The sequence below is a fragment of the Sus scrofa genome, chromosome 13 (genome assembly GCF_054392235.1).
Source record: "Sus scrofa isolate SSC_HxYL_T2T_F1_AM1 chromosome 13, Sscrofa_HxYL_maternal_Yorkshire_Landrace_v2.0, whole genome shotgun sequence".
Lineage (NCBI taxonomy): Eukaryota > Metazoa > Chordata > Mammalia > Artiodactyla > Suidae > Sus > Sus scrofa.
The window spans coordinates 114,355,479-114,382,783 of NC_139395.1; the positions used below are offsets into that span (position 1 = coordinate 114,355,479).

Here is a 27,305-nt window from a genome sequence, read left to right on the forward strand (position 1 = left end):
TCTGTTCATTAATAATTAAGTGTAAGACACTAAATGCTATTTGTAAACTCTCTAGTTGGGGCTTGGAGACGTATATTGTCTCCACAGAGAGAATTTCCCTGACCTATAATTAAAGAGTAAACACCCAACGTACCTATCACTTTCTCTCACCCTGCTTATCCTCTTACCCTGATTTGTTTTTCTTTGTGGTCCTTATCATTACCTGACGTTGTATTATATATGTATTTTTTTTCAACCCATTCTTTGTCTTTCTGCAGTACTAAAATATTAACTCCAAGAGAGTAGGTCTTTGTTTTGCTTACCAGCATAACTATTGCCTACATAATACCTAATACATAGTCACTAAACAGTTGTTGAATTAGTGAGTGATGAACTTCACTTTAGAATGGTCAAATAAAAACACAACTATTTTGTTAGGGTGCATCCAATTCAAAGTATTTAAAGCTATTTTTGGCTATAAGTTGCCACAGAGAAGAATGCTCCTACTTCATCCTGAGTAGTTTCAAACCTGGCTGCCAGTGTTTTAAGACTTTAGCAGGGGAATAGTTGATGATTCTGCATGTAGAATTTCTCTTAATGCCCTCAACTTCAGCAGGGCATTTCCTTGCCATCTCTATTGTGCCAGAGCTCCTCTGATTCAGCCTCTCTATATAGTAAACATTCTCCTTCTGCCAGGCTGCAGGTAGATAGGGCCAGTTAGAAGGTCCAGATTTTCCTTTCGGTTGTTTTATCAGTCTTCCTTTGTGTGCAGTCTTACCCCCACTCTCCTGACTTCAGATATATCCAAGCATTTCCAGAATTCTCCAGTAAAAATGCATGTGCTTCCTCCACCAGCCACCCTTGCAGATATCCAGCAAATTGAAGTAGTTAAATCAAATACCTCTCATCCATCTGCATTTTGTCTTCCAACCTTTTTTTTCAAACTCTCTTGTGTGCCATTGCCTCCTTTTCCTTTTTTTTTTTTTTTTTTTTTTTTTTGTCCATGTAGGTTTATACCTTCTTTCTTCCTTTAATGTTATTTTAGTAGGGTTTCAGAAGAGAGTAGTTAAAATACCTGTGTTCAGTAATGCCATGTGTAACTAGAAATCCCATGAAGGTTTTCATGACTTTAATAGCAAAAGATCTTTGCAAATAAAGTCCTGTGCAGAAATCATGTATGCAAAGCAAAGCAGACCTCTGGTTCAAAACTGAAGAAGAAGGGCTAGGGTACCCCTGCCCAGAAAATGCCTCGCTCACCATTTCCCTTCAATGCCACTCTACTCCCACACTATCCCTCCCCAGAAGCCCTCAAAGCCCACCTGAACCTCTTCAGGCAGAGCAGAACTTGAGAATCACTGAGTCATCTACCCCCTCTGGAGACACAGCTATCTAAACCCATATGTACTTCACAGTAGCTCATAACAAGCTACACTTGTTGACTCGCCATAAGGAAGATTATTTATATCCTGTTCTTTCAGATGTTTTCATCTCCATGTTCTGGGATGAGATCATCCTCTTTGAGAACAGGATGACTTTTTGGATCCCCCTTAGGATGATGGTTAATAATGAGACAATGTTTCTAAGAAGTATCACTTTATCCCTGTAAATTTAAAGGCTGCAAAGACTGCCTGTCATTCCCTCTCATCCAGTAATAATGCAGGAGAAAAGGCTTAGGAAATGATCACTTGCAATTGTGTAACCTATATTTTCCATCCCCATTACACTTAATGTTTTTCTAATGTGTTAAACGCCCTGAAATTCTTTACTGACCTCGAAATCCCTTACCTCTTTCTTACAAAAGTACTCAAGTAATGTTAGAATTTAGGGATGGGAGTTCCCTCATGGCGCAGTGGTTAACGAATCCGACTAGGAACCAGGAGGTTGCGGGTTCCGTTCCTGCCCTTGCTCAGTGGATTAAGGATCTGGCATTGCCGTGAGCTGTGGTGTAGGTTGCAGACGCAGCTCGGATCCCACGTTGCTGCGGCTCTGGTGTAGGCCGGCGGCTACAGCTCCGATTCGACCCCTAGCCTGGGAACCTCCATATGCCGCGGGAGCGGCCCAAGAAATAGCAACAACAACAAAAAGACAAAAAAAAAAAAAAAAAAAAGAATTTAGGGATGTTAGAATTTGAGGTCGCTGATGTGGCACTCCACAATGCCCCAAAGCACATGTATTGAATTAGCTCAATAATCAAAAACCAGGTAAATGTAGATGAAGTTACTACTTTAAATAGCTTGGTACTTTTAAATGAGGCTAAGAACTTAAAATTAATTGACCAAGTGATGGATTCAGAAGTGCTAGTCTTACTTTTAAAGCAGGGCCTACCCAGGTCGGTAAGATCTTTGGCAAAATAATGGAGTTCTATTTACACATTTTGAAGGATGTGCATTTATTTACCTGTAAAAATTAACTTTATGTGCATTATGTAAGAAATTGCAAAGTAGCATATGAGGCTCCTCTGGGAAGATGTGTTTAAGCTGCTTCTGTGAGTGTTAAGTTCTCCTCAGCTGGCCTTTGGGTTTCAGCCCCACTGAACTTTTCTCACTTGTGCCATCTCCTAAAGCACTTTTTAGAAGAGTGACAAGTTGTTAAATGTAAGCCAGGCTTACAATAATCCCATAAAGACATTTCATGCCCAATACTGCAGCAAAAGAATTTCTGATATTACTTCATAACTCAACTAATTAAATTTGACTTATACTGAAATGTGGCAAATATAGGAAGTGCCATATTTTTCTTCAAAATGTGCTAATCCACATAATCAGCCTTTTCAAATTGAGATCGTCTGACCTTTGTCAGTTTTTTTATTTAAAAATGTTTCCGTTAAAAGCTTAAAAGGAAATGAGAAAAATGAATTACCTATTTTTGAAATAGAGTTCCTAAGAAATATTAGATTTACTCATATTGTTGGAAAAAAATAAGTACTTTCATTTCTGTTACAGCTAGTATAATACTTTGCTATAAAGTATTTCTTCATTGACCATATTAATCTTGGATCAGCATTGTATTTCACATTCTGAGTTTATATAGTTTAGTATTATTAAAGGAATGAAAACTGGCTTGTCTGCTATGAGAACACAAGCGAGAGTGGTCATTATTAATAGACATCTAGGAAATCTTTCATTTTTCCAACATTGCAACCTGATTTGACATTGAAGAGAAAATTTTTTCTGCCTCTCTATTCCCCTTTTCTCAGAGTAACCACAAAATAAACCTGACCCTCACTTCTCTTCTTGCCTTATCCCAAGATGGATTTTATTTACATGCATATAAATATAAATACAATCTAATGCAGTCTATTTCACAAAGTATGCCATGGGATATCGTAACCTAGAAAAGGCTATATACCCTCTCTCTGTGCTTTGTGAAGATTATGAAAAACAGCAATTCTCCAGAGAGCTTTTGAGCCGTTGGTTTGAATAATGATTACTGTTTACTTATCTCAGCCATTCCAACATCCCCAAATCAAAACTCATTTCTCTCTTGTTCATATAGGTTTATTGGTGAATGGCTGAGACAAGGCTGATAATAGTTACCCACCACCTCCTTTTGTGTTTGGGAGTGGGGGAGGGGGCAAGAAGGCATCATGGCTCAAGAAGTTGTAGCAATAGGACTTATCTAGAGAGCCTTCAAAGAAACTGGATTCCCAGGAGCTTTGAATGTGAGGAACTGGGAATCTGAATATATAATCTGCCACGGAGTCACGGGTCAAAGCAGCATCTTTTTGCCAGGAAAGAATCATCCTTTTGTCTCTATTTTGACAGTAATATTTTTTGCATAATTTCCTGGAAGAAGTAAGCAGAGTGGTCACTATACCCAGCATAGCTGAGAAGAGGTTATCCTGTTTCAAGGCAATGAAATGTGCTTTCTTGAGGTAATAGGTGCGTACTACAGCAACCTATTTATAACATGCAACATACCTTTTAAACTTCATATTAATCTCATACATGCATACTATTAATTTGCTTAGAAAACCCTTTGTATGAGTAATTCCAAGGTAATCGTCATTGTAAATGGTAGTTTACAAATTCTTTTTTTATACTTTTTGAAAAGTCATTGGGTAATCTACAGAAAACCTGTCTTTTTTATGCCTTCCTCTAAAAATTATCTCCAGTGTTCTAAAATATGACACAATTTTAAAAGTGAAACAAAATTCAAAGTAGATCTTTTGAGGTAATAAGATTAAAATAGCAAAACAAATTTAATTATGTAAGCAATTCTTCTCTTTAACAAACCTGAAAGAAAAGCAAATTGGTATTTGTGAAATTTTCTTTGTCTAATAAATAGCCTCACTTTACAGTAATGCCAATGACCTCAGTTTAATTAGGTGCAATTAATTTTGTGCAAGCAAAATTTGACATCTTGCTGGAGGCATAACCAGCTGTACTCTGTCTTAGGAATTTTTTTATTATCACCAAGGAGAATTCAATTGTCAGAGTGATTGCAAGAGGGTGGGAGACAGGGAGAAAAAGGCCACAGGGCTACATTTTATATTTTAAAATGGCTCCAGTGGACAGCCAAATGTTTAATTAAAAGAACTTCGAGGAATGATTTTTCATTGGTGCATCATCTTTGACAAGTTATCATGACTTTATTACTGCAATTTGCACTCCCTTTGGACAGCGGTCCCACACGTGGTCTGGACACACACAACTCATATGAAGCCTGGCTCCTTTGAGAGCTTACAAAAGCACTCACTGCTGTGAGAAAACAGCCTCACTGACTTTGGATGAGCTCTCTCATGTGGAGGTTTAACACAATCCTTTTGTTCAATATTGTTGTAAAATTTACTGTGTCCCTCAGATCATTCTCATTCAGATTATCACATGCATTTAAAAAACCATGGAAGATATTTCAGAAAACCACTACCAATTAAATGGTGATGCGTGCCTCCTTAAAACTCAGAATTTTGGTTTTAGTTATTGAAAAGTCTTTTCAGGTTTATTTGGATATACATTTTTATCACATGTTATCTTTTGTGCATACCAAAAAACAAGAAAAAATGAAGTATGTTTGTTAAGGTAGTCCTACACCCTTTTCACATCCACAGTCCAACTCTTGATCTAACCACTTTCCCTCAGAGTGATCCGTCTTTATTCCTCCTCACCAGTGTTACCCTTTCTGCCATGAGGAGGTGCTATGCATCACCTTCCAAGCCACTGTCCCCCATTCTGCAAGATTTTTTTTTTTAACATTTTCTTTTATATTTATTTACCATTTATTTGGGTTTGTTTTACTTATTAAATTTATTACTGTATAGTTGACTTAACTGCAAGTTTTGATGCTGCACTTCTTTGTTATCAGAAGGCATGAATGGTTAACTACCAGAGCCCACCTCTTCCTCAGTGGTCCTTATATGGTTTGTTGGCTGACCGGGTTTCAGCTCCATAGAGCAGACATGCCCCTAGCAGCCCCAGTGGCTGAGATTGTGAGACACATCTTGACTTTGAAGATGGCCAAATGTGAATAACCATGCATCATAGAATCAATGCACTTCAATAAATCTACTGAATTCTTTTTAGTGACTGCATGGAATTCAAATGACCACAAATTATTTTTTTAATTGATGTAGAGTTGATTTACAGTGTTAATTCCTGCCACACAGCAGAGTGATTCAGTTTTATATATATATATATATTTTTTTTTTAATATTCTTTTCCATTATGGTTTATCATAGGCGATAGAATATAGTTTGCTCTGCTCCACAAACAGGACCTTGTTGTTTATCCATTCTGTATATAATGGTTTGCATCTGCTAATCCCAACCTCCCATTCCATCCTTCCCCCTCTCCCTTGGCAACCACAAGTCTGTCCTTTGTGTCTGTGAGCAAATGACCACAAATTAGGGTCACAAATTAGGGTGACCCGAACCCGAACCCTAACCCTAATTTGTGGTCACAAATTAAATCATGAAACAGAAGTCTTTGAGATAAAGTTTACGAAAGGACCAAGCCTAAATGGGAGACCCAACGGTTTTTTAAACATGAACGTTAAAAAAGTGATGGGAGTTCCTGTCGTGGCTCAGTGGTTAATGAATCCGACTAGGAAACATGAGGTTGTGGGTTCGATCCCTGGCCTTGCTCAGTGGGTTAAGGACCCGGCGTTGCCGTGAGCTGTGGTGTAGGTTGCAGACACGGTTCGGATCCTGCATTGCTGTGGCTCTGGTGCGGGCCAGCAGCTACAGCTCCGATTAGACCCCTAGCCTGGGAACCTCCATATGCCGTGAGAGCGGCCCCAGAAATGACAAAAAGACAAAAAAAAAAACAAAAAACAAAAAAAAAAAAGTGATGAAAGCAGTGGTTCAGTGTTCAAGAGAGTAAAAGAATTTGCAATTAAGATTTTCACCAAATCCAACCATACCCCTCAAAAATATCCACAGGCAGAGAGTCTTCAACTACCATATCTTTTTTCTTTACTTTTTTTTTTTTTTTTTTTTTTTTTTTTTTTTTTTGCTTTTTAGGGCCGCACCTGCAACATATGGAAGTTCCCAGGCTAGGGGTCAAATGAGAGCTGTAGCTGCTGGCTTACACCACAGCCATAGCAACTCGGGATCTGAGCCGCATCTGCTACCTACACCACAGCTTATGGCAATGCTGAATCCCCGACCCACTGAACGAGGCCAGGGATCTAACCTGCATCCTAATAGATACTAGTCAGATTCATTTCCACTACGCCACGACAGGAACTCCCTTCACCTGCTCTATCTTTACCCCAGCTTCATGGACTTTGTCACAGGTCCAGGAGAGGATAAGCCGAGCTTCAGCTCCCGCAGCTAAAACTCATCAGCAGGTCAGGCAGATACAAGTTTAAACTCTGGTGCTGAGCAGAATAAATAGGAAGATTGGCCTTGAACACACAGTGAAAAGTATATCAGTTGCTTTGGAGTCTATTATCTGTACAGATCTGAAAAGGAGAATGGGATTGAAACTGGGCTGGGGGATGTCAGCAGTTGAATCAGAGAGTCCATCCACAGAAATGTTCACTTAAAAGGAAATATGTTTCTTACTGCCCTCTAAAAGGCTCTCCCACCCCCAGCCCCCTGCCAAAAACGAAAGCCCAGCCTGACTCATGTGTGAGTCATGGTCCCTGCATAGACACCATCTGAGTCAGACACGCAGCCATCCTCTCCTAGCTGTCAAACATTTAGTCCTACTCACCTTTCTCCAACGCACCAGCGCTAATCAATTCGCCAATTTTCTCTCCTTTTCCTTTTTTCATTTCTGCTAAATGCCTACACACAGCAACTCAGAGGCACTCAAAAGAAAAAAACTCAGAAACAGCTGAATTTCTTCCACCAAAAAATACCTAGGTATATTTCCTGCCACTTTTTCTGTACAGATATACCCACGTTCTTGTTTACAGAGTTGGAGTCATGCTATACCTGTTGTTCTATAGCTTGGTTTTTGTTTTCGTTTTTGACTTAATACTATGTCAGGAACATTTGCCCGTATTCATAACTGTTCCATTGTATATATTTTTACTATATGTATAGTGGCCCATCATATATTTCAGCAAATGTACTTAATCTATCTCATTGTTAGAATTTGGGGTTGTTTCCAGTTTTTTGTTTTCTTTTTGTTTTGCTTTTTTTCCCCTCATCTTTTCATTCTTCCATTCATGAATTTATTCTATCCTTCTTAAAGTGCCCTGGCTTCTCACCACACTCTCTTAGAATAAAATGCCAGCTTTGGAATTCCTGTCGTGGCGCAGTGGTTAACGAATCCGACTAGGAACCAGGAGGTTGCAGGTTCAGTCCCTGCCCTTGCTCAGTGGGTTAATGATCCGGCGTTGCCATGAGCTGTGGTGTAGGTTGCAGACACGGCTCAGATCCCGCGTTGCTGTGGCTCTGATGTAGGCTGGTGGCTACTACAGCTCCAATTCGACCCCTAGCCTGGGAACCTCCAGCGGCCCAAGAAATAGCAAAAAAAGTTAAATAAATAAATAAAATTATTAAAAGAAAAAAAAATGCCAGCTTTGTGACCTTGTGTAATTTAGCCTCTGATCCTTAGTTTTCTCACATGTAAAATTTCTCTTAGTTCTCTCACATAATACTTACTTTATGTGTGTCTGTGAATTAGAGATAATATATATAAAGTGCCTACAACATAGTAGATGTTCAAAAAGGGTAACTTTTTATTTCAGAATGTAGATTGCCTAGGAATGTAGATTGCTTTAAAATGAAAGTAGACCACATTAGACCCTAACCCTAACTTTTATTCCATCGTTATTGTAGTATCAGAAGAGGCCTCATTCTGATACTTTCATGCCAAAAGTATTTCTGGTGAAAATGCATTTTTTAACATTAAGATCCGATGATTCCAAATTTAATTGTATGTAAGTGGCCATTAGTGAAGAAACTGGACACTGATGTGGAATTAGAACCAGCAGCTGTCTGAGGAATGCAAGTATTTATAGCTCCCTGGAGAACTGGGTCGGGCTACAGGGGCTGCTGCTTCACCAGAGAAAAGCTGGTGAGTGCTAGTCCGCTGTTCTGTCTGTTTCTTAAGTAGTGGGAGATTCTGTGGCCCTGTGGAGTTGGATGCCTGCCAGCCCGCCCATGAATGTGTACAGATGAAGGCCCAGAACTACCGAGCCTTAGAAAAAGGAGCAGAAAAAAAGTATGTGCAGGATTGGGAGAAGACACCCTAGAGAGGGCCATTTATACCCCAGCCACCTCGGAGCTGCCTTCCTTGGCTTTTGCTGAGGAAGCCGAAAGCCTGATTCCTGTAAGCTGTGGGGTCAGGACAGGACATGCAGAGGCATGATGTCCACCTTTTCCCCAGTCCTCTCTTTAGCACAGAGTTTGAAACTGTCCTTAAATTCTCGGGGCACATTCTGGAGGGCCGGCTTGCCATTCTTTTGCATTTGCTTCTTCCAGTCCCAGTGCGCCAGAACTCCTTTCTTCTGCAGTTAATTCCCTGCTCTTTCACACTTCTTAGTTAACACCTTACTTACTAATTAATGTCCAGGTAGTGAAAGCATTGCTTTTCTCATACGTAAGATAGGGAGTGTCTAGTCAGTGTTTTTGAGTTCTCTTCCAATGCTCTATATATTCTGTATTTCTGTTTGTGTATTATGATTTGATAATCCAAGCATTTGGTACCTGTTAGAAGACCTGGTTTCTATTCCTGGATCAACTTAATATATGGGTTGATGCATCATCCACTTAACGAACTATAATCCTTCAGAAGCCAGCAAGAAACATGAAGAATGAAGTAGCCCAGATACAAGGCAGTAGGTGGGACTGTGGTGCACTAGAATGTCTGTGCCCTGGCCAGAGAGAGGCAGCGACTCAGCCCTAGCTAATTACTGCCCTGGGGTTTGCAGAGACGTTATTGCCTGATCATCAAATGAGCAAATGAATGAACAGTCAAAATATCCTTTCTCTCTAATGTCACTATAAAAGTCACCTATAGGAGTTCCCGTGGTGGCGCAGCCGTTGACGAATCTGACTAGGAAGCATGAGGTTGAGGGTTCCGTCCCTGGCCTTGCTCAGTGGGCTGGGGATCTGGCATTGCCGTGAGCTGTGGTGTAGGTTACAGACTCGGCTTGGATCCCGAGTTGCTGTGGCTCTGGCGCAGGCCGGTGGCTACAGCTCCAATTACACCCCTAACCTGGGAATCTCAAGAAAAAGCAAAAAGACCAAAAAAAAAAAAAAAGTCACCTATAGTACTTTTGTGTGTGTGAAATGTTAGACAAGCAATATTTGCACCTGCTATATGAATATCACTCTTTGTTTTTAAAAGTCACATTAACTCAGCCATGAAAATGAACAAAATTTTGCCACTTTACAGCAACATGAATGGACTTGGAGGGCGTTATGCTAAGTGAGATAAGTCAGACAGAGAAAGACAAATACTGTATGATATATGACATATGTGGAATCTAAAATATACAGTACACTAGTGAATATAATGAAAAAGAAGCAGACACAAATGTAGAGAACAAACTTGTGGTTACAAGTGGGAAGAGGGAAGGAAGAGGGCCAAGATAGGTGTAGGGGAATAAGTTCAAACTATTACATATAAAATCAGCTACAAGGATATATTATACAGCACAGGGAATAGAGCCTATATTTTATAGTAACTATAAATGGAGTATAACCTTTAAAAACTGAATCACTGTATTATACACCTGTAACATGTAATATTGTACAGCAACTATATTTTAATTTTAAAAATTAGAAAATTTTTAAAAGTCAAATTATCCCACGCATTGCATACTCTTTAGCAAGAGAAAATTAATACAGTCTCACTGAAGTAAAATAAGAAATAGCAGTACATTTTCACAGTAACCAGTATTGGGAAACAGAAAATTTGCCTTTCCTTTCTTTTTTTTTTTTTTTTTTTTTAAATAGTAATCCTAGGATTTCTCCTGTGGCATAGAACGTTAAGGATCCAGTGTTGCACAGCAGCTTAGATCTCTGCTGTGGCGCAGGTTCAATCCCTGGCCTGGGAACTTCCACATCCCATGAGCACAGCCAAAAAATTTTTTAAAAAATTATAAGTAGGAGTTCCCATCGTGGCTCAGTGGAAATGAATCTCACTAGCATCCATGAGGACACAGGTTCAATCCCTAGCCTCACTCAGTGGGTTAAGGATCCGGCATCGCCATCAGCTATTGTGTAGGTTACAGAAGTGGCTCGAATCCTGCATTTGCTGTGGCTGTGGTGTAGGCTGGCAGGGGTAGCTCTGATTTGACCCTTAGCCTAGGAACTTCCATATGCTGTGGGTGAAGCCGTAAAAAGGCAAAAACAAAACAAAACGATAAGTAGTAACTCTGTGACTTTAATGGTAAATGTCAGTATGAGCCAGTCATTAGGGAAAAGAGTAAGAAACAAGGTTTGGAAAATGGAGAAGATATTTTACAATTTTTGAAGGAGTAGCTGGACCTCATTTTAACCCACCCCAGCATATCCTACAGAGACACCATCGCATGTGTGGTACATCTAGCCCTTACCCAAACCTCAGTTCCCATGTTCTTTCTTCATAACAAATCCTTAGAAAAATGAAATGTGTTTGCAGCTACCCCTGGGTAATTACCACCCACATTTTATTTTCTGTCCCCTTTGAAATTCTCATAAAACAGAAAAAGATAATGATGTAATATTCCTTATGTAGAAAGCCTTTGAATAATGCATCAAAGATCCATTAAAATAAATAAAAATGATATATATTTAACAGCCCAGCCACAAACTGTTCTGAATGGAACAGCAAGGGCCAGAGGCTCTCACAGCCAAACTGGTTTTAGAAAGAAGATGAGCAATGCATGTTTGAAATCCATAGGCATTTCAAAGTTCCCTTCTCACTCTGTTTCTTAAGGAAACCATACCATGGCCTTGAAATCATAAGCAACTACAGGAGGTATATGAAGTTAAAATTATATTGCCTTCAGAACAAAACCTCATAAATCCACACCTGAGATTAAGTCTAGTACAAAGAAAAGGCCACTGGATTAAAAAACCAGAGGTCCAGCCTATTGTCTCTTGCTTCATGACCTTACACCAGTTATCTGTTGCCACGGTGATGATGTGTAATAAAAACCTACCCACATCAGTGGCATCTGATGATAAGTATTGATTTCTGCTGCTGATCAGAGCTAGGTTCACATGGGGCTTACTCGTGTGTCAACAGTCGGCTACGGGTTGGCGAGGTGCCTCTCCAGCTCTTGTCTGGGGCTCTCTCAGGTGCCTGGGTCTTCATCTGGGACAACTGCCAGTTGAGCTCTGTGCTGTGAAGTCCATCATCTGCCTGGAGGCTGAGCTGGACATGTTCTGCCAGCAGTGCCAGGGTTCCCTGGAGGGAGACTCAGAACCAGAAGGCTGTCACTTCCTCTGCTTCCGATGTCCAGGGCAGGTCAGGAGGCCAGCCCAGGGAGAAGCCGCAGTCTTAATTGAAGAGGGTCAGATAGAGGGAGGGGAAGAACTGGGACCACTGTCACAGATCTAGGGCAAGTTATCTGACTTCTCTGAGTAATCCCTGCCTTGCCCATAATCCACAGGTGGTTGTACAGCCCAAGGAGAAAATGCAGTAAATGTGCTTTTGAAATGCAAATTCAATGCACCTAGTCAGGAGAAGTTAACTAAAGGATAATGCAGGGGATAGAACGAAAGACTCATAAACATTTCTACAAGGACATTGGTGGTCTAAGCTGGCTCTGGGAGCTTCCTGTTTCTAAAATCAGAAAGCACCAAATAGTTCTAGAGTTCAGATCTAGCCCTCAGACTAGACCACTACCACTCACTGAAACCCAAGGCCCAGGATAAAAGCCAGATTTGCAATGCTGCCACCATACTAGAAGTCACAGCAAACCTTAGGACTATTCCATCATTGCTCCCACGGAGTAAACTGGCCTCATCACTGTATTTTTTGGGGGAAAAAAAGTATTTATAACGCATCATATCATGTAGCTAGGTTCTTGAGATAGCCTCTTCGTAGTTAAGATCTTTCCATCTTTATTATTCTCTCCATTCCATGCGTATTTTAATAATGGTAATGGTAGTTGGAAGTCACCACAAGGGTTTCCTAAATAACAGTTTTCCTCACTGTAAATGTCAAGCAGACATTGGTGCAGAACAGCCTCTTGACTAAATGCCTTCCCGCTCCTGACCAATAGGCACTGTCACTCAGAAAGCCACTTTCACTCACACTGAGACCTCCAGAAGACATCCCTAGTCTTTATCTCTTGGTATTTCGGAGCAGTCTCCATCCAGAACACCCCCTCTGCAGATCCTAGGCTCCCTGTCAGTAACTCTGGGAAGCCACATGGTTTTTCATGGCATAAGGAGAAGAGGTTTCTGGAATTACCAGGATACAGAGCTTCCAGAAATAAAATCCACAGGCAAGGCAGATGTCAAACAGCCTCTTGCATGTAGCACTCTGCAAAACGCCACTTGAAACTACAAGGAACCTTGAGTTGGATGCCTTAAATTATCCCACTAATTAACAATGAGAGGATCATGCTCTGTTTTCACCTCAGACTGTGCTGAGAGAGCCACGCAAATTAGCCCCTGACTGCTTGGATTTTGCAAGACTGTGACCTGGTTGTAAGGGAGGCCCTGCAGCCTGAGGGACGGAGTCTGGCGCTCCAGGGGCTATACTGAGAGCCTCAGAGCAGCCGTGCCTCCCCGGATGGAAAGGGGCCCGAGCAGGGGTTATGGCTCCTGGACCTTGTAGCACAGAGGCTTCAGCAGCACCAGGTGGCCCCACTCTCCCCACGGCTGCTGCTTGGGAGCTGTGGCTGGGTTTCCCCAAAGCCGCCTTCATCTTAAAACCCGCTTAAAAGCTAAAGGCAAACAAATCCTTCTTGAAACCTGAGTCCGTTTTAAGATGTCTTTACTAAAATCCCCACTGAACTATTAGCTGTTATGTCATATAATTTCCTTTTCCTGAGAGTAACATTCTTGGTGATTACCACTATAAGGAATTATAAGTCTCACCCTGTAAGAAGCTCTGCTCAGTTTCCCACGGTGATAATGTGTTTCTAAGGCGATTTTCTGAATTTCTACCTGAGGTGTTTTTTCATTTCGTTCCGACTACTAAATCCTTCCCTCTTTTTTCCTCTGGCTTTCCTGAGTCACAACGCAGTGTGGGATGGTTGATTTAGGTCTGAATTGATCCTTAGCACAAAAGGTCAGTTTGGGGACAGAACAACAGAATTTAATATCAAACTTTCTTCAGAATGAAAATATATATCTTTGGATGTTTTAAACCTTATCTTGCAGTGGTATCGTGGGTTACTTTATATTTTTATAATCTGTGTATATAGTGGCCCGACACTTCTTTTCAAGACTTTAGTTATTCAAAAAATAAGAAATGCTATATAATCGTAGATTCAAATTAGGTTTAATTTGAAATTCCTTTTTATTTTAAAATATGACTTTAAAAATTTTTAATAAAAAAATAAAATATGACTTTAAAATACTTAATTTGCACTTTTATTTCCCACTGTCTTCCAATCCCAATCCATGGATCTTGAGTTTCATAGTTAAAAATGGGTTGATTTGGGTTTGTTTTCTTTACCAACTACAGACAATAAAATTTTAAAACCTAATTTTTTTTTTTTTTTTTTTTTTTTGGTCATTTTAGGGCTGCACCCATGGCATATGCAAGTTCCCAGGCTAGGGGTCAAATTGGAGCTGCCCCTGCCAGCCACAGCCACAGCAACATGGGATCCAAGCCACATCTGTGACTACATCACAGCTCACAGTAACACTGGATCTTTAACCCACTGAGAGAGGCCAGGAGTAGAACATGCATCCTCGTGGATACTAGTCAGATTCACTTCCACTGAGCCACAACAGAAACTCCTAAAACTTAATTTATATGAGATCAAAGGATACCCTGAACATAATAGGTTTCTCCAGAAAAAAAAAAAAAAAATTCCAAAGGAAGAAAGTTAAAGAGAGATAAATTCCAACTAAGTCCAAGCTGCCTAACCGTTAAAGGCAGCTTGGGGGCGCTCTCAGAGAGGTAACCGTGCATCAGGAATTACTGTGACCATGACCAGGCCAGGTATTCAAGTAGCTGACCTCAAAGGTCCTTTTACAAAGTCATATCACCTTTAACATTCTGTGTTCCCTTGTCTAGGCTTTCAGAAAGTAGAGAAAGGAGGTTAATGAGCGAGTACAGAGGACCTGCCCTCTGTCCAGCTCTGAGCTCTTTTCATTCTTCCTACAAAACACTGAATTATTCAGCCAGTTTTACAGAGGAGGAAACTGAGGTTCATAAAGTGATGTGCCCAGGGAAAGAAGTGAGGATTCAAAACCTAAGTCCTGCTGACTCCAAGCACCCTGAGCTAATCACAGCAGAACCTGTTGTCTTCTATGCCCAGCCCGGGGCCTGGTTTGCTTGCCTGCACTGGAGGGCCAGAAATGCTGCTGTTTCCTTCCTAGGGAAATAAGCTGGGACTTGCAGTAATTATAGAAATTAACAATAGGTGGCGGTACAAACATGTAACAATGATAGTACGTCTGTTAGATTGCAGCACATTTTTTTTTTCTGAGTTTTGTATTGTTTTCAATCAAAGAAGTGTTTTAAATGAGACATCCCATTTGAATTTTTTAAGGCAAATGTAAATGCCACCTGTGAGACCAGCTGCTCTTTGCATTTGTCACTGTGACAGTAATAACACTGGAGCAGCTTCCACATCTGCTGTCCTAAACCTAGCTTATGGTATATATGATCACGTATAATCCCTTGCTCCTTAAGAGTTTCCTTCTGCCTTTTCTTTCTCTAAGCTTGCACACAGACTGGGGCTACTAGGAATGCTAAGAAAACTGCTTTTTAAAAAAACTCTTTGTTGTCAAACAGTAATGAAATGTGTTCAACTTCAAATGAAGGTTAGGACCGAGAGCTGGATACGGAGCCTGGCTCTGTGTGTAGCAAATGCACAGCCAAGTGGCCCTTTGTGACCACATTTCCAGCAACATCCCTCCTGGAGCTTCCTGGATTTGCCACAAACATAATGAGCTCCCAGGATGTCTGTGCCTCTGAGGCTCTGTGTGTGAGGCAATCTAAGGAGCCTTGCTGTGTTCCAATGTTGTGCCTTTCTGATCAGGTTAGAGGGTTCCTTAAGTTCCTCTAGGGCGAACCTCTGGTGTGTTTTTTTGTTTGTTTGTTTGTTTTCTTAATGACATAAATGAGCTCCCTTGGTTGCCTTTTGGCAACTGCCTCAAATAGAATTTTCCTTTGGACAACCCTATTCTATTTGGGGGGAAAAAGGAGTCTTTCTTCTGAAAGCTGTGGCCCTGGGATGCCAGCTCTAATGAGCATCCTTGGATTGTCCCTGTGGGGCAGGATACTAGATGACACAAGGCAGCCTTATTTGGCTGAGGGCCCATTCATCTCCATTGACAGAAATGTAAACTCCGTGTCTCAACCCATTTTTATTGTGTCCCAACTATGTGTTTGGTAGCATGCCGGGTGCTATAAGGTGGCCTTATTTTCACCCGACATGAATTTGTGTGTGGAAAAAACCAATACACTCTGAGTTGAAGTTATCACTTTATCATTTATCGGCATATCAAGTTATCTTTCTTCTCCTCTTGTAAAATTATCATTCATGAGTTGAGAATAATATTGGTCACTCCTTCCTGTGAAGAACACATTAAACTACTTTCCATCAGCAAAACCAGGCAGTTCTTTCGGATGCTGCCAGGTAACAGAGCTGAGTTGAAATCACTGTCCTCTTTGCTTCTGTCCAGCCTGCAGAGTGGGATGAACCTGCAGATATGCTTTGTCAATGACAGCGGCAGCGATAAGGACAGTGATGCTGATGACAGCAAGACGGAAACCAGTTTGGACACCCCCCTGTCTCCCATGGTAAGTCCCAAAGCTGCCATAGAGGCTCAGAATGTGCTTTCCTGGGCATCTGCCTTCTTTTCTCATGTTAGTCAGGAAGAAACATTGAAGAGATTAAAAAAGAAATGTGACATTTCTTGACATGGCACACTCCTAAAATTTGACAGTGAATGAAAAATCAAAACTGTGATCTAGGAAGGATCTATTAGCTCTGTTAAAGTTAGCAACTCCTTTCATATCAACCCATAAGGGAAATTACATAGCCCCTAAAAAAATTATAAAGGAAAACATGCTATATACACCATTCTTTCCCCACTGGGCTTAGAAATATGAGCACAGACTAGCAGTGGGCCACATTTTAAAAGACAGGGGATGAAGTCAGGGCAGGGGTGGGAAGCGCTTCAACCTGTTGCTCAAAGAAACCAGCAAGGTCATGTGAGTTAAGCCTGGCTTATTTTCCTTGCACACATATTACAAAAGATGGTTTAATCATCCTGGGTGCATGTTGTTGGGTTTCTTTCCTCTCTCTGAAGTCTGTCCATTGTCTTTCTTACCAAAGATCAACTAATGGGAAACCATACTGGTCGTTGCATGCAAAGCCATGTCAGAAATTCATTGGACATCTGAGATCCTGTCCACTGCAGGGAGCAACATACCACCTTAGCTCTGGGTTAAATATTTTGCCATGCCTGTTCACTTCAAGAAAGTCTTGAGCTGGAGTTCCCGTCGTGGCTCAGTGGTTAACGAATCCAACTAGGAACCATGAGGTTTTGGGTTCGATCCCTGGCCTTGCTCAGTGGGTTAAGGATCCGGCGTTGCCGTGAGCTGTGGTGTAGGTTGCAGACGCGGCTCAGATCCTGCGTCGCTGTGGCTATTGTGTAGGCTGGCAGCTACAGCTCCAATTAGACCCCTAGCCTGGGAACCTCCATATGTCTCAGAAGCGGCCCTAAAAATGGCAAAAAGACAAAAAAAAAAAAAAAAAAAGGGAAAAAAGAAAGTCTTGAGGGTAAGAATCAAAGAAAAGTCTCTAGGTTTTTGTTGTTGTTGCTGTTGTTGTTGTTGCTTTTTTTAGGTCTGTACCCACAGCATATGGAGATTCCCAGGCTAGGGGTTGAATCAGAGCTGTAACTGCTGGCCTACACCACAGCCATAGCAATGCAGGATCCAAGCCGCATCTTCAACATTCACCACAGCTCATGGCAACACCAGATCCTTAACCCACTGAGCAAGGCCAGGGATTGAACCTGTGTCCTCATGGATGCTAGTCAGATTGGTTAACTACTGAGCCATGACGGGAACTCCAAAAAGTCTCTAGTTTTTCATAAATATAGTCTCCCTATTAATTACACTACTCTTTATTTTTAAATCTGAGTCTTTTATTGACAGTGAGAAAATAAACTCTTAAAATATTACTTGAGATTGGTACAAGGTCAAATCAAGTGTTGAGTCACACCAATGGAGGGAGCTCTAGGACACTTTCAGAGGGGCTCAGGGAAGGCTGTAGCCCATCTCCAAAGATGGTACCCAGCACAGAAAGCTCAGGGCTGCTCTTTCTCCCTTTGCAGAGCAAACAGAGTTCTTCCTATTCTGATAGAGACACTACTGAAGAGGAATCTGAATCCCTGGATGACATGGATTTCCTCACAAGGCAAAAGAAATTGCAAGCTGAAGCCAAAATGGCCCTGGCCATGGCCAAACCAATGGCCAAAATGCAAGTAGAAGTGGAAAAACAGAACAGGAAAAAGTCTCCCGTCGCTGATCTCGTAAGCAGTGAGCTCTCAAACGCAAGCGAGTGTTTGGTGGCTACAAGTGGTTGAGGCTGTCCATCCTTTCCCAGAGTTATGCAAACTTGGGTTTCTACAAGACCATGTGTAAATCGCACTGTCATTGAGAAATATTTGTTTCTTTTTCCTTCCTACTGTATCACTGAAGGATACATAAGCAACAGATTTCACAAAAGTAGACTTTGCTCTCGATTCATACCTACTGTGTTTCTTAGGGGCAATACTAGCTGTCATGGGAATATTTTAATTCCTTTAAAGCAATCTCAGTTTATGAACCCATTGCTGTGGCAAACTCGCTATTGCTTTAGCTCTTGTTCCTACCTTTCAATGAAGACAATATGGCAATGTGGATAAGAGCCCTGGGCTTTGGCGCTTCAGTCTAGCTCTACCATTGACCTACTGTGGGGCCCTGATCATGTCTCAGTTTTCTCATCTATAACATTGGTCAGAGTATGATTGTGAGAATTCAGTGGAAACAGTGTTCAAGGCATTTTGCATAGTGCTCATAGGATGCTATATATTAATAAATAGCCGATATTATTAATTCTATCCATGTCATTGATGTTCCTTGAGCTCCCTGGTAATCATTTGTAGATGTAATAGTTGACTCTCAGTTGCCGCAGCCTCGGTTCAAGAGCAGTCCAAAAGCTTTTGATTTGAGGAGTGTCCCATTTTGATGTCAATAGCGTTTCAGATGATATGGTATATGTATGTAGGGCTTCACACCAGGAAAGTCAGACTGGGAAAGCTTTTAAGCCTGGCACCCGAACTGAAGTGGGTGAATGAAGTTGGGTCTTTTAGGAGAAAACTGGGTCATCTGTTCAGTGTGCTTGCTGCTCTGTTCACACCTCCATTTCTTCCCTTTGTATCTTCAGCTGCCACACATGCCTCATATAAGTGAATGCTTGATGAAAAGAAGTTTAAAGCCCACTGACCTGAGAGACATGACTATTGGGCAGCTACAAGTGATAGTCAATGATCTCCATTCCCAGATAGAAAGTAAGTGTAAGATGTCCTGGAAAATGGGATATTAAGCTAACACAGATGGTCACCCCAACTGGCAAGTGAATTTCCGATGAACTATGTTTGACAAGGGTGCTGTCAAATCCTCCTACTTGAGGACTAGTTACTGTAATATGCACACAATGATTCTATCTGTTTGGCTATATGAAGGGTGAGATTTCTCTGTATCTTTGCAATCTCTTAGCGGATTGCCTGTGATGTACATCACATTCTGGCTTAATACTTATTCAGTGATATAACTTTTTTCTTAAAAAAAGGGGGGGGATATTAAGTGTAAAATATAATGGGATGGATAGTACTATTTCCTTGATTCAGTTCCTGGGTACATTTCATTGGGGTCCTCCTGTGTATTTGCAAGGAAAAGGAGAGAATCACAAGGCTTTTGTTTTTGTTTTTGTTTTTGGTTGTTTTGGGTTTGGGCTGCACCTGTGGCACATGGAAGTTCCCAGGCCAGGGTTCAAACTGAAGTCACAGTTGCAGTCTGTGCCACAGCTATGGCAATGCCGGATCCTTAACACGCTATGCCACAAGCAAACTTCCTTTTTTTTTTTTTTTTAACCATAAAATGTTAAGAAACTTTATAAGAAGTTTTCAAAGTTCACAGAGGCTAGAGGTCCTTTTTATTCCTCTGAAATCCCCAGCTCCTAGCAGAGTGCCAGGCATATATTTGGTTCGCATATCTATTTGCAGAATACAATTTAATTGTTAAAAATCACTTATTATACAGTTATACATTTGGCTTTACTTGTATATACATTCATTTTAGGTCATCAAATCAAATTCAAATTATTTTGTAGGACTTAGGGTAGTGAAGTATATATAACTAATACATGAAAACTATAAGGGATTAAGCGTGGCTCTTTCACTCCCAGAATAAAGAAGGACTTCTGCTGGCAGTGTGCAGGGGGCTGGTGAGTGGCACTCACTCGAAGTAATTGGCTGTACAGAGAAGGGCAGCTGTTGGGCCATTGAAAGAGAGAGAAAGCTCACTTGGGCAGCTGGTTAGTCCAGATAAACTCACAAGCCCTCCAGCCTCTGTAACATATGAGCCCATAAAGTCTGCAGGCTTATAGATTAAAAACACCTAAGAAGAGATATACCAACCAAATGCAAACCAATTACAAAAGAGCATTTAGGGAATTCCCGCTGTGGCTTAGTGGTCACGAACCCAACTAGTATCCATGAAGATGCAGGTTCGTTCCCTGGATTAAGGATCTGGCGTTGCCTTGAGCTGTGGTGTAGGTCGCACTTGGATCTGGCATTGCTGTGGCTGTGACATAGGCCAGCAGCTGTAGCTCCAATTCAACCTCTAGCCTGGGAACTTCCATATGCTATGGGTGTATCCCTTAAAAAAAAAAAAAAAAAAAAAAAAAAAAGCATTTAGGAGCCAAGGAGGGTGGGATTTGAACACTGGCTAAATGTTTCAATAAATATTTATCCATTTATGATAAAGGTATTGTAGTTATGGTATTAAAAAAAAAAGAGCCTTGTCTTTAGAGATACATAGTGAAGCATTTACAGATGAAATAATACATATCTGAAACTGGCTTTAAAATAATCCAGTAGGAGAAAGGGAGATAGATGAGTCAAGACTGGCCATGAGTTGATAATTGTTGAAGCTGGATGGATGCATGGGGCAGGCAGATTCATTAAACTATTCTCTTTTGTATCATTTGAAAATTTCCATGATAAAAAATTTAAAACTTTATGTGGGAAAAACATTACCATGTACTGTGCAGGCGCTCAACTGAATGTCAGTATAAAAAGCCACCCTAAGAACCCACTGAAAAAACTAAAATTGGATGTATTCAGTGGCAAGTTAATACCTTCAGTATTGTTTTAAAATCAAGAGAAAGGATTTAACATTTTAAGTAAGAAGCCATAGATTCACAGGATTTTTTTAAAATTCTACTGCATTTTAATTTTAGTCGAGAATAAATTACTGAGAGTTTTATTCTTTCAAGGACTTAAAAGGCTTTCTGATATTTTACGACTGAAGCAGGTTCCTTGGACTGTCAAATAGTGGCTTTGCCGTCTAGTCCTTTTCAGAGGTAGATGAAGTTTTAGACCTCTTTGTATGATTTATTTTTCTCCCTTTCCTAAGTTGAAAACTAGTCATAACTAAGGGCAAATAAATGCATCATTTGAAGTCAGGATCTCTGAAAGCATTTCCAAGGAGGACCTCTCTGAATACTCCCTCCCTGTCATTTGTTTCTGGGCCCAGAGTCTTGCTAAATGAATGTTCTCCCTGATGTGTCCCTATGTCCAGACCTCAAAGCTTTCATTCTTTGCCAATCTGAAGGGGAAAAGCATGAAAGAGTCCCTTGCTTGTTCATATTTTTCAAGGGCAGGTGCCAGATGAACCCAGTGCACTGATTTCAGGAAGTATAGATGTTTCCATGTATTTTATTCCCAGTATAAATCCTAAGGAATATTTCCCTCAGCCCCCATTGTCCAGAGACTTCAGGAGTTATTTCTTCAGGTCTCACATATGTATCTTTAGACATTACTGTTTCCTAGAACAGCCTGCATGTAGGGCTGCTCCCTTGCTCAGCCCCAGGAAGCCTCTGAGCATCCCTGAGGTGCCCTTTTCTCCACTTGGGCATCTGACGTGGTCCATCAGGTGATGCGGCCCCTCCAGCACCCAGCATGGCAGGAGCACCCTGAAGGTGAACAGTGGCATACTGCCCCCCACATCTTTGTTCACAGTTCCTCAAAACAAAATCCCAATTCTTCTAATAGGCCCTTTTCCTAACAACTAACAATTTCTTTTCCCCCTCGGATGTGAAAGTAATTGGGTAGACTTCATCCTCCTTTTCTTCCAGCACTTCTGTAATTATACAAACAGTCATGCTCTCAAATTGGTGACTTCTCCTGGGCTCATGAGAGGCTAAAGTGGGGATTCTAAATTTTAGCAAAAACTCTTTCCTACTCTGGGTAGCTGTTTGTATATGTGTGTGCATCGGTGGTACATATGTACTGGTCCATAAATAGTTTCATATCCCGATTTCGCTGCAGTTTTAGCTCTCTCTAAATGCTGTCCTTTCTTTGCCCAAGGCTTGAATGAAGAGTTGGTCCAGCTGCTCCTCATCCGGGATGAGCTGCACACGGAGCAAGACGCCATGCTGGTGGACATTGAAGACTTGACCAGGTCAGTGGTGCCTTTCCACTTCTAAAGAAGGAAAGAAGCCCCAGATGGCCTAAAGTTTAAGAATTAAGGCAAGAGCGAGCTGCAGAAAATTTCTTCCCTTACTTCATGAGTAACTCACCTAATCTCAGCTGGTGTCAGCTTTCAGATAGAGGGGAAACAGCCGAACTGCTCCTCTTCAAATGCATTGCTTCTTCATAACCTTTCTCTGCCCTTGGGGGATTGTCAGTGCATTAGAACTTCATCCACCCTGCCCCCCCACCTACATCAGGTCAGCAGTTCTGGCCTAGGAGGACTTTACCCTGAAGGACTGTCCCCTGGGGAGGCATCCCTAAGCCGTGCCAGGCTGGCATGTTTCCAGAACATGGTGGCTGCCACCAAGTAGCCCTTGTTGTTCTATGACCCAACTCTTGATGGCATCTGCCATGCCCAGGAGGGGGGGGACACTGGCATCTTTCCACAGCACCAGTACCACCAGATTGCTCTCACCATGGGGAAACTCCAGGGCTTGAATTTCTACCTGGGCCTGACTCCAAGCGCCTCTATAAAGAGGTAAAGAATGTTTCCTTCCCTAGGGGATAAGGAAACAAAGCTAATGCTGGTCAAGATCTTGGGTTTCTTCATAGTTTTCCTTGTGAAAAAAAGCCTATCGCCACAAGGATATAAAACACATGAAATATGGCATGCATTCCTGTGATTTCATATTTACAATGGCACTTTTTCTGAGACAGTTTATAGGAAATCTTTAAACCACAAGGACACAATTACTATTAATCCCAGAAATGGTATTCAGAGAGTGGAAGGGTCCCAGGGGAAGAAAGTACACTGCTGGTCACAGTCACATAAGGAATTAACCATATGATCCAGAACCATCCAAGAGAAGCTGAAAAACATATGTACTGAAAATACTCTCAGCACCTACCACAGGGACCTCTTCTCAATGTGTAACACCTGGATAAAATATTTTTCTAAGTGCAATGTTTGGTAAAAATAGTTGGGGTTGCAAAATAAATGCTGTAGAACTATATTTAGGCTTGTTTTTGAAGACCTATGGGCAGTACTCTGTTTTGTATGCTTTGCATGTTTTATTGCTTCACTCCTAACAAAAACCAGAAACAAACAAAAAACAGAAGGTCCTTTCATACCTTCTTAGCACATTTGCCTGCATCTCAGTAAACAGTAACACTGCATGGTAACACTCACATACTATTATTGCCCCCTATAGATGTATTCAGGCACTGCACCAGCAATTGTAAGACACCTCCCTGTTTGCTAGGCCAAGACATTTGCATATAGGGATTAAGAGTATGGGAAATCACTAATGACATATTCACCTGGGACGTGCATCTTCTGAAAAACACATAAACTCTTTCATCAGTTCTGTGACTTTCCTATGATGACAGAGACCCTTCCTCTGCCCCTTCAGAGCAGTGTTGGCATTCCTTGTTGCAAAGACAACATTCAGAGGCTCCTTCCTTTCTCTCAAAATGTTAAGCTATTGCTTAGTTTTGCAGTGTATTTTGTTTATACCTTCAGATGGTGTGATCATAGGAGAGGGGCAGGCAGAACCATTGGGTTCAAAGGAGAGGAGTCATGAATTTAAAGGTATTGGAGGAACCCTTTAAATTAGAGCAGGTGGGGAGAAGTTTCTGTGTCTATTCCTGGCTGCAGAAATATAATTTTGCTCATGAGGAACCTGAGGAGACTTAAACGTCCCTAAAGGTAGCACTCCCAGAGTTTTGCATCCAGATCTCAAAAGGCTGAGAGCATGGCTTCTAGGAGGCCCTGTCCCTTTCACCTGTCAATCTCCCACCATTCAGTCAGTTCAAATCAGTGGCTCTCAATTTTGGCTGTACATTGGAACCACCTGGGGAGCTTTTAAAATATTGATGCCTGGGGCTCACTCCCAGGGATTCTGATTTAATTATTCTGTGGAGAAGCCTGTGAATTAGAAGTTTTTAAAGCACTCCAAATGATTCCAGTGCTCAGCCTAATTTGAGGATCACTGGTTCGGATGCTGCCTTTTTGGAGAAGTGCTCCCTGACCCCCACTGCCCAGGATGGGTAGGACCTTCTTCTCTGTGCTCCTGGCAACAGAGCATCCATCCCAGGTGGAGCCTAATCATTGTGTTATATTGATTGTCTGCTGTCTCTCCCTACCTGACTATATATCCCCTGAAAGCAGAAACGACACTATTTTCTTTCATTGCTTGTGTCCTGAGAGCCTAAGACAGGACCCACCAGGTACATAATAGGTCCTCAATAGTTGTTGAGAAAAAGGAGTCCTTGTGGGGCTCAGTGAAATAAATCCTGATAAAGACTTGTGTATAAATAGGTGATGAGAATCTTTTAGTTTTATGCACTGAAACCCCCATTCCCTCCTTTGTTTAAAAGTTTAATGAAATTCACCCCTATATGCACGTCTCAGAATAATACCCAACTTTCAATATTTTCCAAAGCTATTGCCCATCTGTTCCTTCCTTCTCTCTCAGAAAACCCCTTGTTGTGTGTGTACACACGCCAGCAGACGCAGATACATATTTTAAAACTGCTGTAAGAACTACAGTTTAATTAGCTACCATGGAATCTTCGCCCCTGGGCATCAAAATATTTCTTGAGCTGAATTTGTTCAAGTGAGGGTCATGAGCAACTTTATGAAAATGATCAAGGTTCTTTTACACACATAAAAGAGATGATCTGCTAAAAGGCATACTTTTTTTTAGGAATAGAGTGCTATTGGTATCTTTTTCCTGTATCCCTTTATTGTTAAATGAATAGCACCAATTATTTGTGGGCTGCTGCATGTGGCAAGGACACTGCTGTCACTTCCCTATTTCTGAAAGTATTTGTGGTTTGTCTTCCCTGTACCAAGGATATGAGACATTCTGCATAATACCAGTGAGTTAGACTTGATGTCATTGACTACCCCAATCTAGGCAGCACACAAAAACTACCCCGAGCTTTGATTACAACTGGAAACCACACCCTTAGATCCTTTTCTCTTGCAACATTTATAATTTCCTAAGATCCTCCTTCCAAACATTTGTTTTTTACAGCCTTCAGACCCTACCACTCTCTGGGAAGATGCTTAATGAGTGCCCATTGGAGTGATGTGAGCAGCTTGGCCATCCTCCCACTCCACCTGCACTGGCCAGCTGCTGGTTGGCCCAACTTTGGGCTCACAGGCCATAAGAGGGCTTGATGCGTAAGAAGCCTTACCCTGCCTTGCTGCTGCCTCACTGCCATGATCATGCTCTTATGACTGATTTGGCGGGGCGGGGGGTGCAGGGGCAGGAGAGAGGAGTTTGCAAATGTGGAAAATCTTTCTGTCCCCAAAGGATGCCATTTGTTAGGAAGACATTAGCCTTTGTAAGAATGAAATTGGATTACTGTATTATTAACAGGAGCTCTGTTAATACTTATATTAGCATCTGTGTGTGCATGTGTAAAGCGGTTACATAGTTACTTTCTATCACAACACCTGTCTTGATTTTTTGCTTAGCACTTATTTTCTTTCTGCTATTTCCTTGTTTGCTGTTGGTTCCTTTATTTCTTTCTGTTGGAATATATGCTCCACGAGAACAAAGATTTCATTGTCTGCTCACCACCAAATTCCTAGCACCAGGAGCAGTGCCTGGTAGAGAAAAGGCACGTTAAACCTTTGTGGAAGAAATGATCCTAGTCACTTTTCTCCTTTCATTTTTCAACACATGGTGATAACTACGTGTCTCAGGTTAATCCAATAAAAGGACTCCTACAAAGAATATAAAATTGAATTGAATTGAAGAAGGCAAATCCATTTGAATTGTTGATTCTCTTGATTTCACCATAGCTCTGAACCTCAGTTTGGAGGGTGTTTAGCTGTTAACAGGAAAGCAATTTGGATCTTTCCTCTTAGCACTAAAAACTGTATTATTCATTTTACAGACATGCCGAGAGTCAGCAGAAGCACATGGCAGAGAAAATGCCTGCAAAGTGAAAAGAAGCCATCCAACCAGAGGACAAGCTAGAATTTCTTTTGCTTCTGTGGTTGTAAAAGTGCTGTTGCTAAAGGTGGCGCAGAAACAAACATCAGTGTTAGTCATTGATAATGTCTGAAGCTTAATGTCCAGTGATTGGCCTTTGCTTCTTAATTTATTTTAATTTTTGTACTGTGCCACTAAATATCAGGCATTTTAAAAAAATACTGTTACAAACACTGTACAGGACTTACACCATCACAAATCATGGTTAATCAAAAGAGGGTAGTTTTAACTTTATTTTTATTTGTTTAGAGATTTTGAGTTGGAGCAGTATTTTACCATTGACTGCTTTCATTCTTCACTGTAGTTTTAAAGAAGAACTGTAAATGACGGTGCTATCCAAGTCAAAAAATACATGCCTGCCTCGTAGTGAAGTTGTAGCTCTCCGTAATATGTACATTTGAATCAGTTTTCAACATTTTGTGAATGTTGACTACCTGAAGTTCATTTTTAGATGTGCTATTAACATTCTGTTGGATTCAGAGGGTTCCTTAAAAGTTTTATGTATAAATATGTAAAATAAAAATTAAAACTTTGTTTCATAGGATATGTCTTTTTGCTCACTAGCAAGCCTCACCCTGGCTCTATGTCTTCCCTCTTCACTCTTTCTCAACTGACATCCCCACCAGGAAGCTTGTATAGGTGAAAAGACAAAGGGCTCCAGAGGACAAGCTGGGCAGTGAATTGCCTGGGAGATTGTGGAGGGCCTAGGAGTGTGTGTGTGTGTGTGTGTGTGTGTGTGTGTGTGTGTGTACACGCTCGCCAAAGAAGGCAACATCAGAGCCAGCTGCTCTGTTTCTGCTGAGAGTTAGTCTGGAATTTCAGTACTTTACTATCTAATAGCTATGGTCTTGTCAGAGCTAATGACTGCATCACCACTGCATTTACCAGAGTTTCCTGGTGGCTTCATGCTTAAGGAGTCAGCACTATCACTGCTGTGGCTCAGGTCGCTGCTGTAGCACAGTTTCGATCCCTGGCCCAGGAACTTCCACAAGCTGTGGGTATGGCCAAATAAAGCCCCTGCATTTACCATATTTGCCACATGAACC

The 27,305-nt window shown here is 41.3% G+C and overlaps 1 protein-coding gene and 1 long non-coding RNA gene across 10 annotated transcripts in view; one reads left to right on the forward strand and one right to left on the reverse strand.

The window, feature by feature from the left end:
• The window catches only part of SCHIP1 (schwannomin interacting protein 1), a 776,793-nt gene extending 749,995 nt beyond the window's left edge, over nt 1–26,798 (forward strand). For 6 of the 9 annotated variants that reach the window (XM_021069725.2, XM_084990104.1, XM_084990107.1 and 3 more), the window contains 5 exons: nt 16,184–16,301; nt 17,846–18,043; nt 18,940–19,063; nt 22,145–22,238; nt 26,162–26,798. In XM_021069725.2, coding sequence (XP_020925384.2) covers nt 16,184–16,301; nt 17,846–18,043; nt 18,940–19,063; nt 22,145–22,238; nt 26,162–26,213 — 586 coding nt within the window. In that variant the 3' untranslated portion in view covers nt 26,214–26,798. Of the gene's footprint in view, nt 1–16,183; nt 17,048–17,506; nt 18,044–18,939; nt 19,064–22,144; nt 22,239–26,161 lie in introns of those variants that run through there. The other 3 variants (XR_014824245.1, XR_014824246.1, XR_014824247.1) reach the window with 3 other exon arrangements.
• On the reverse strand, nt 15,607–20,463 carry LOC146397560 (uncharacterized). Its single transcript, XR_014824248.1, has 2 exons — nt 17,574–20,463; nt 15,607–16,969 (listed from the first exon to the last, which is right to left on the reverse strand). It is a non-coding gene; the product is annotated as an uncharacterized LOC146397560 (long non-coding RNA).
• Nucleotides 26,799–27,305: the final 507 nt, after the last annotated feature.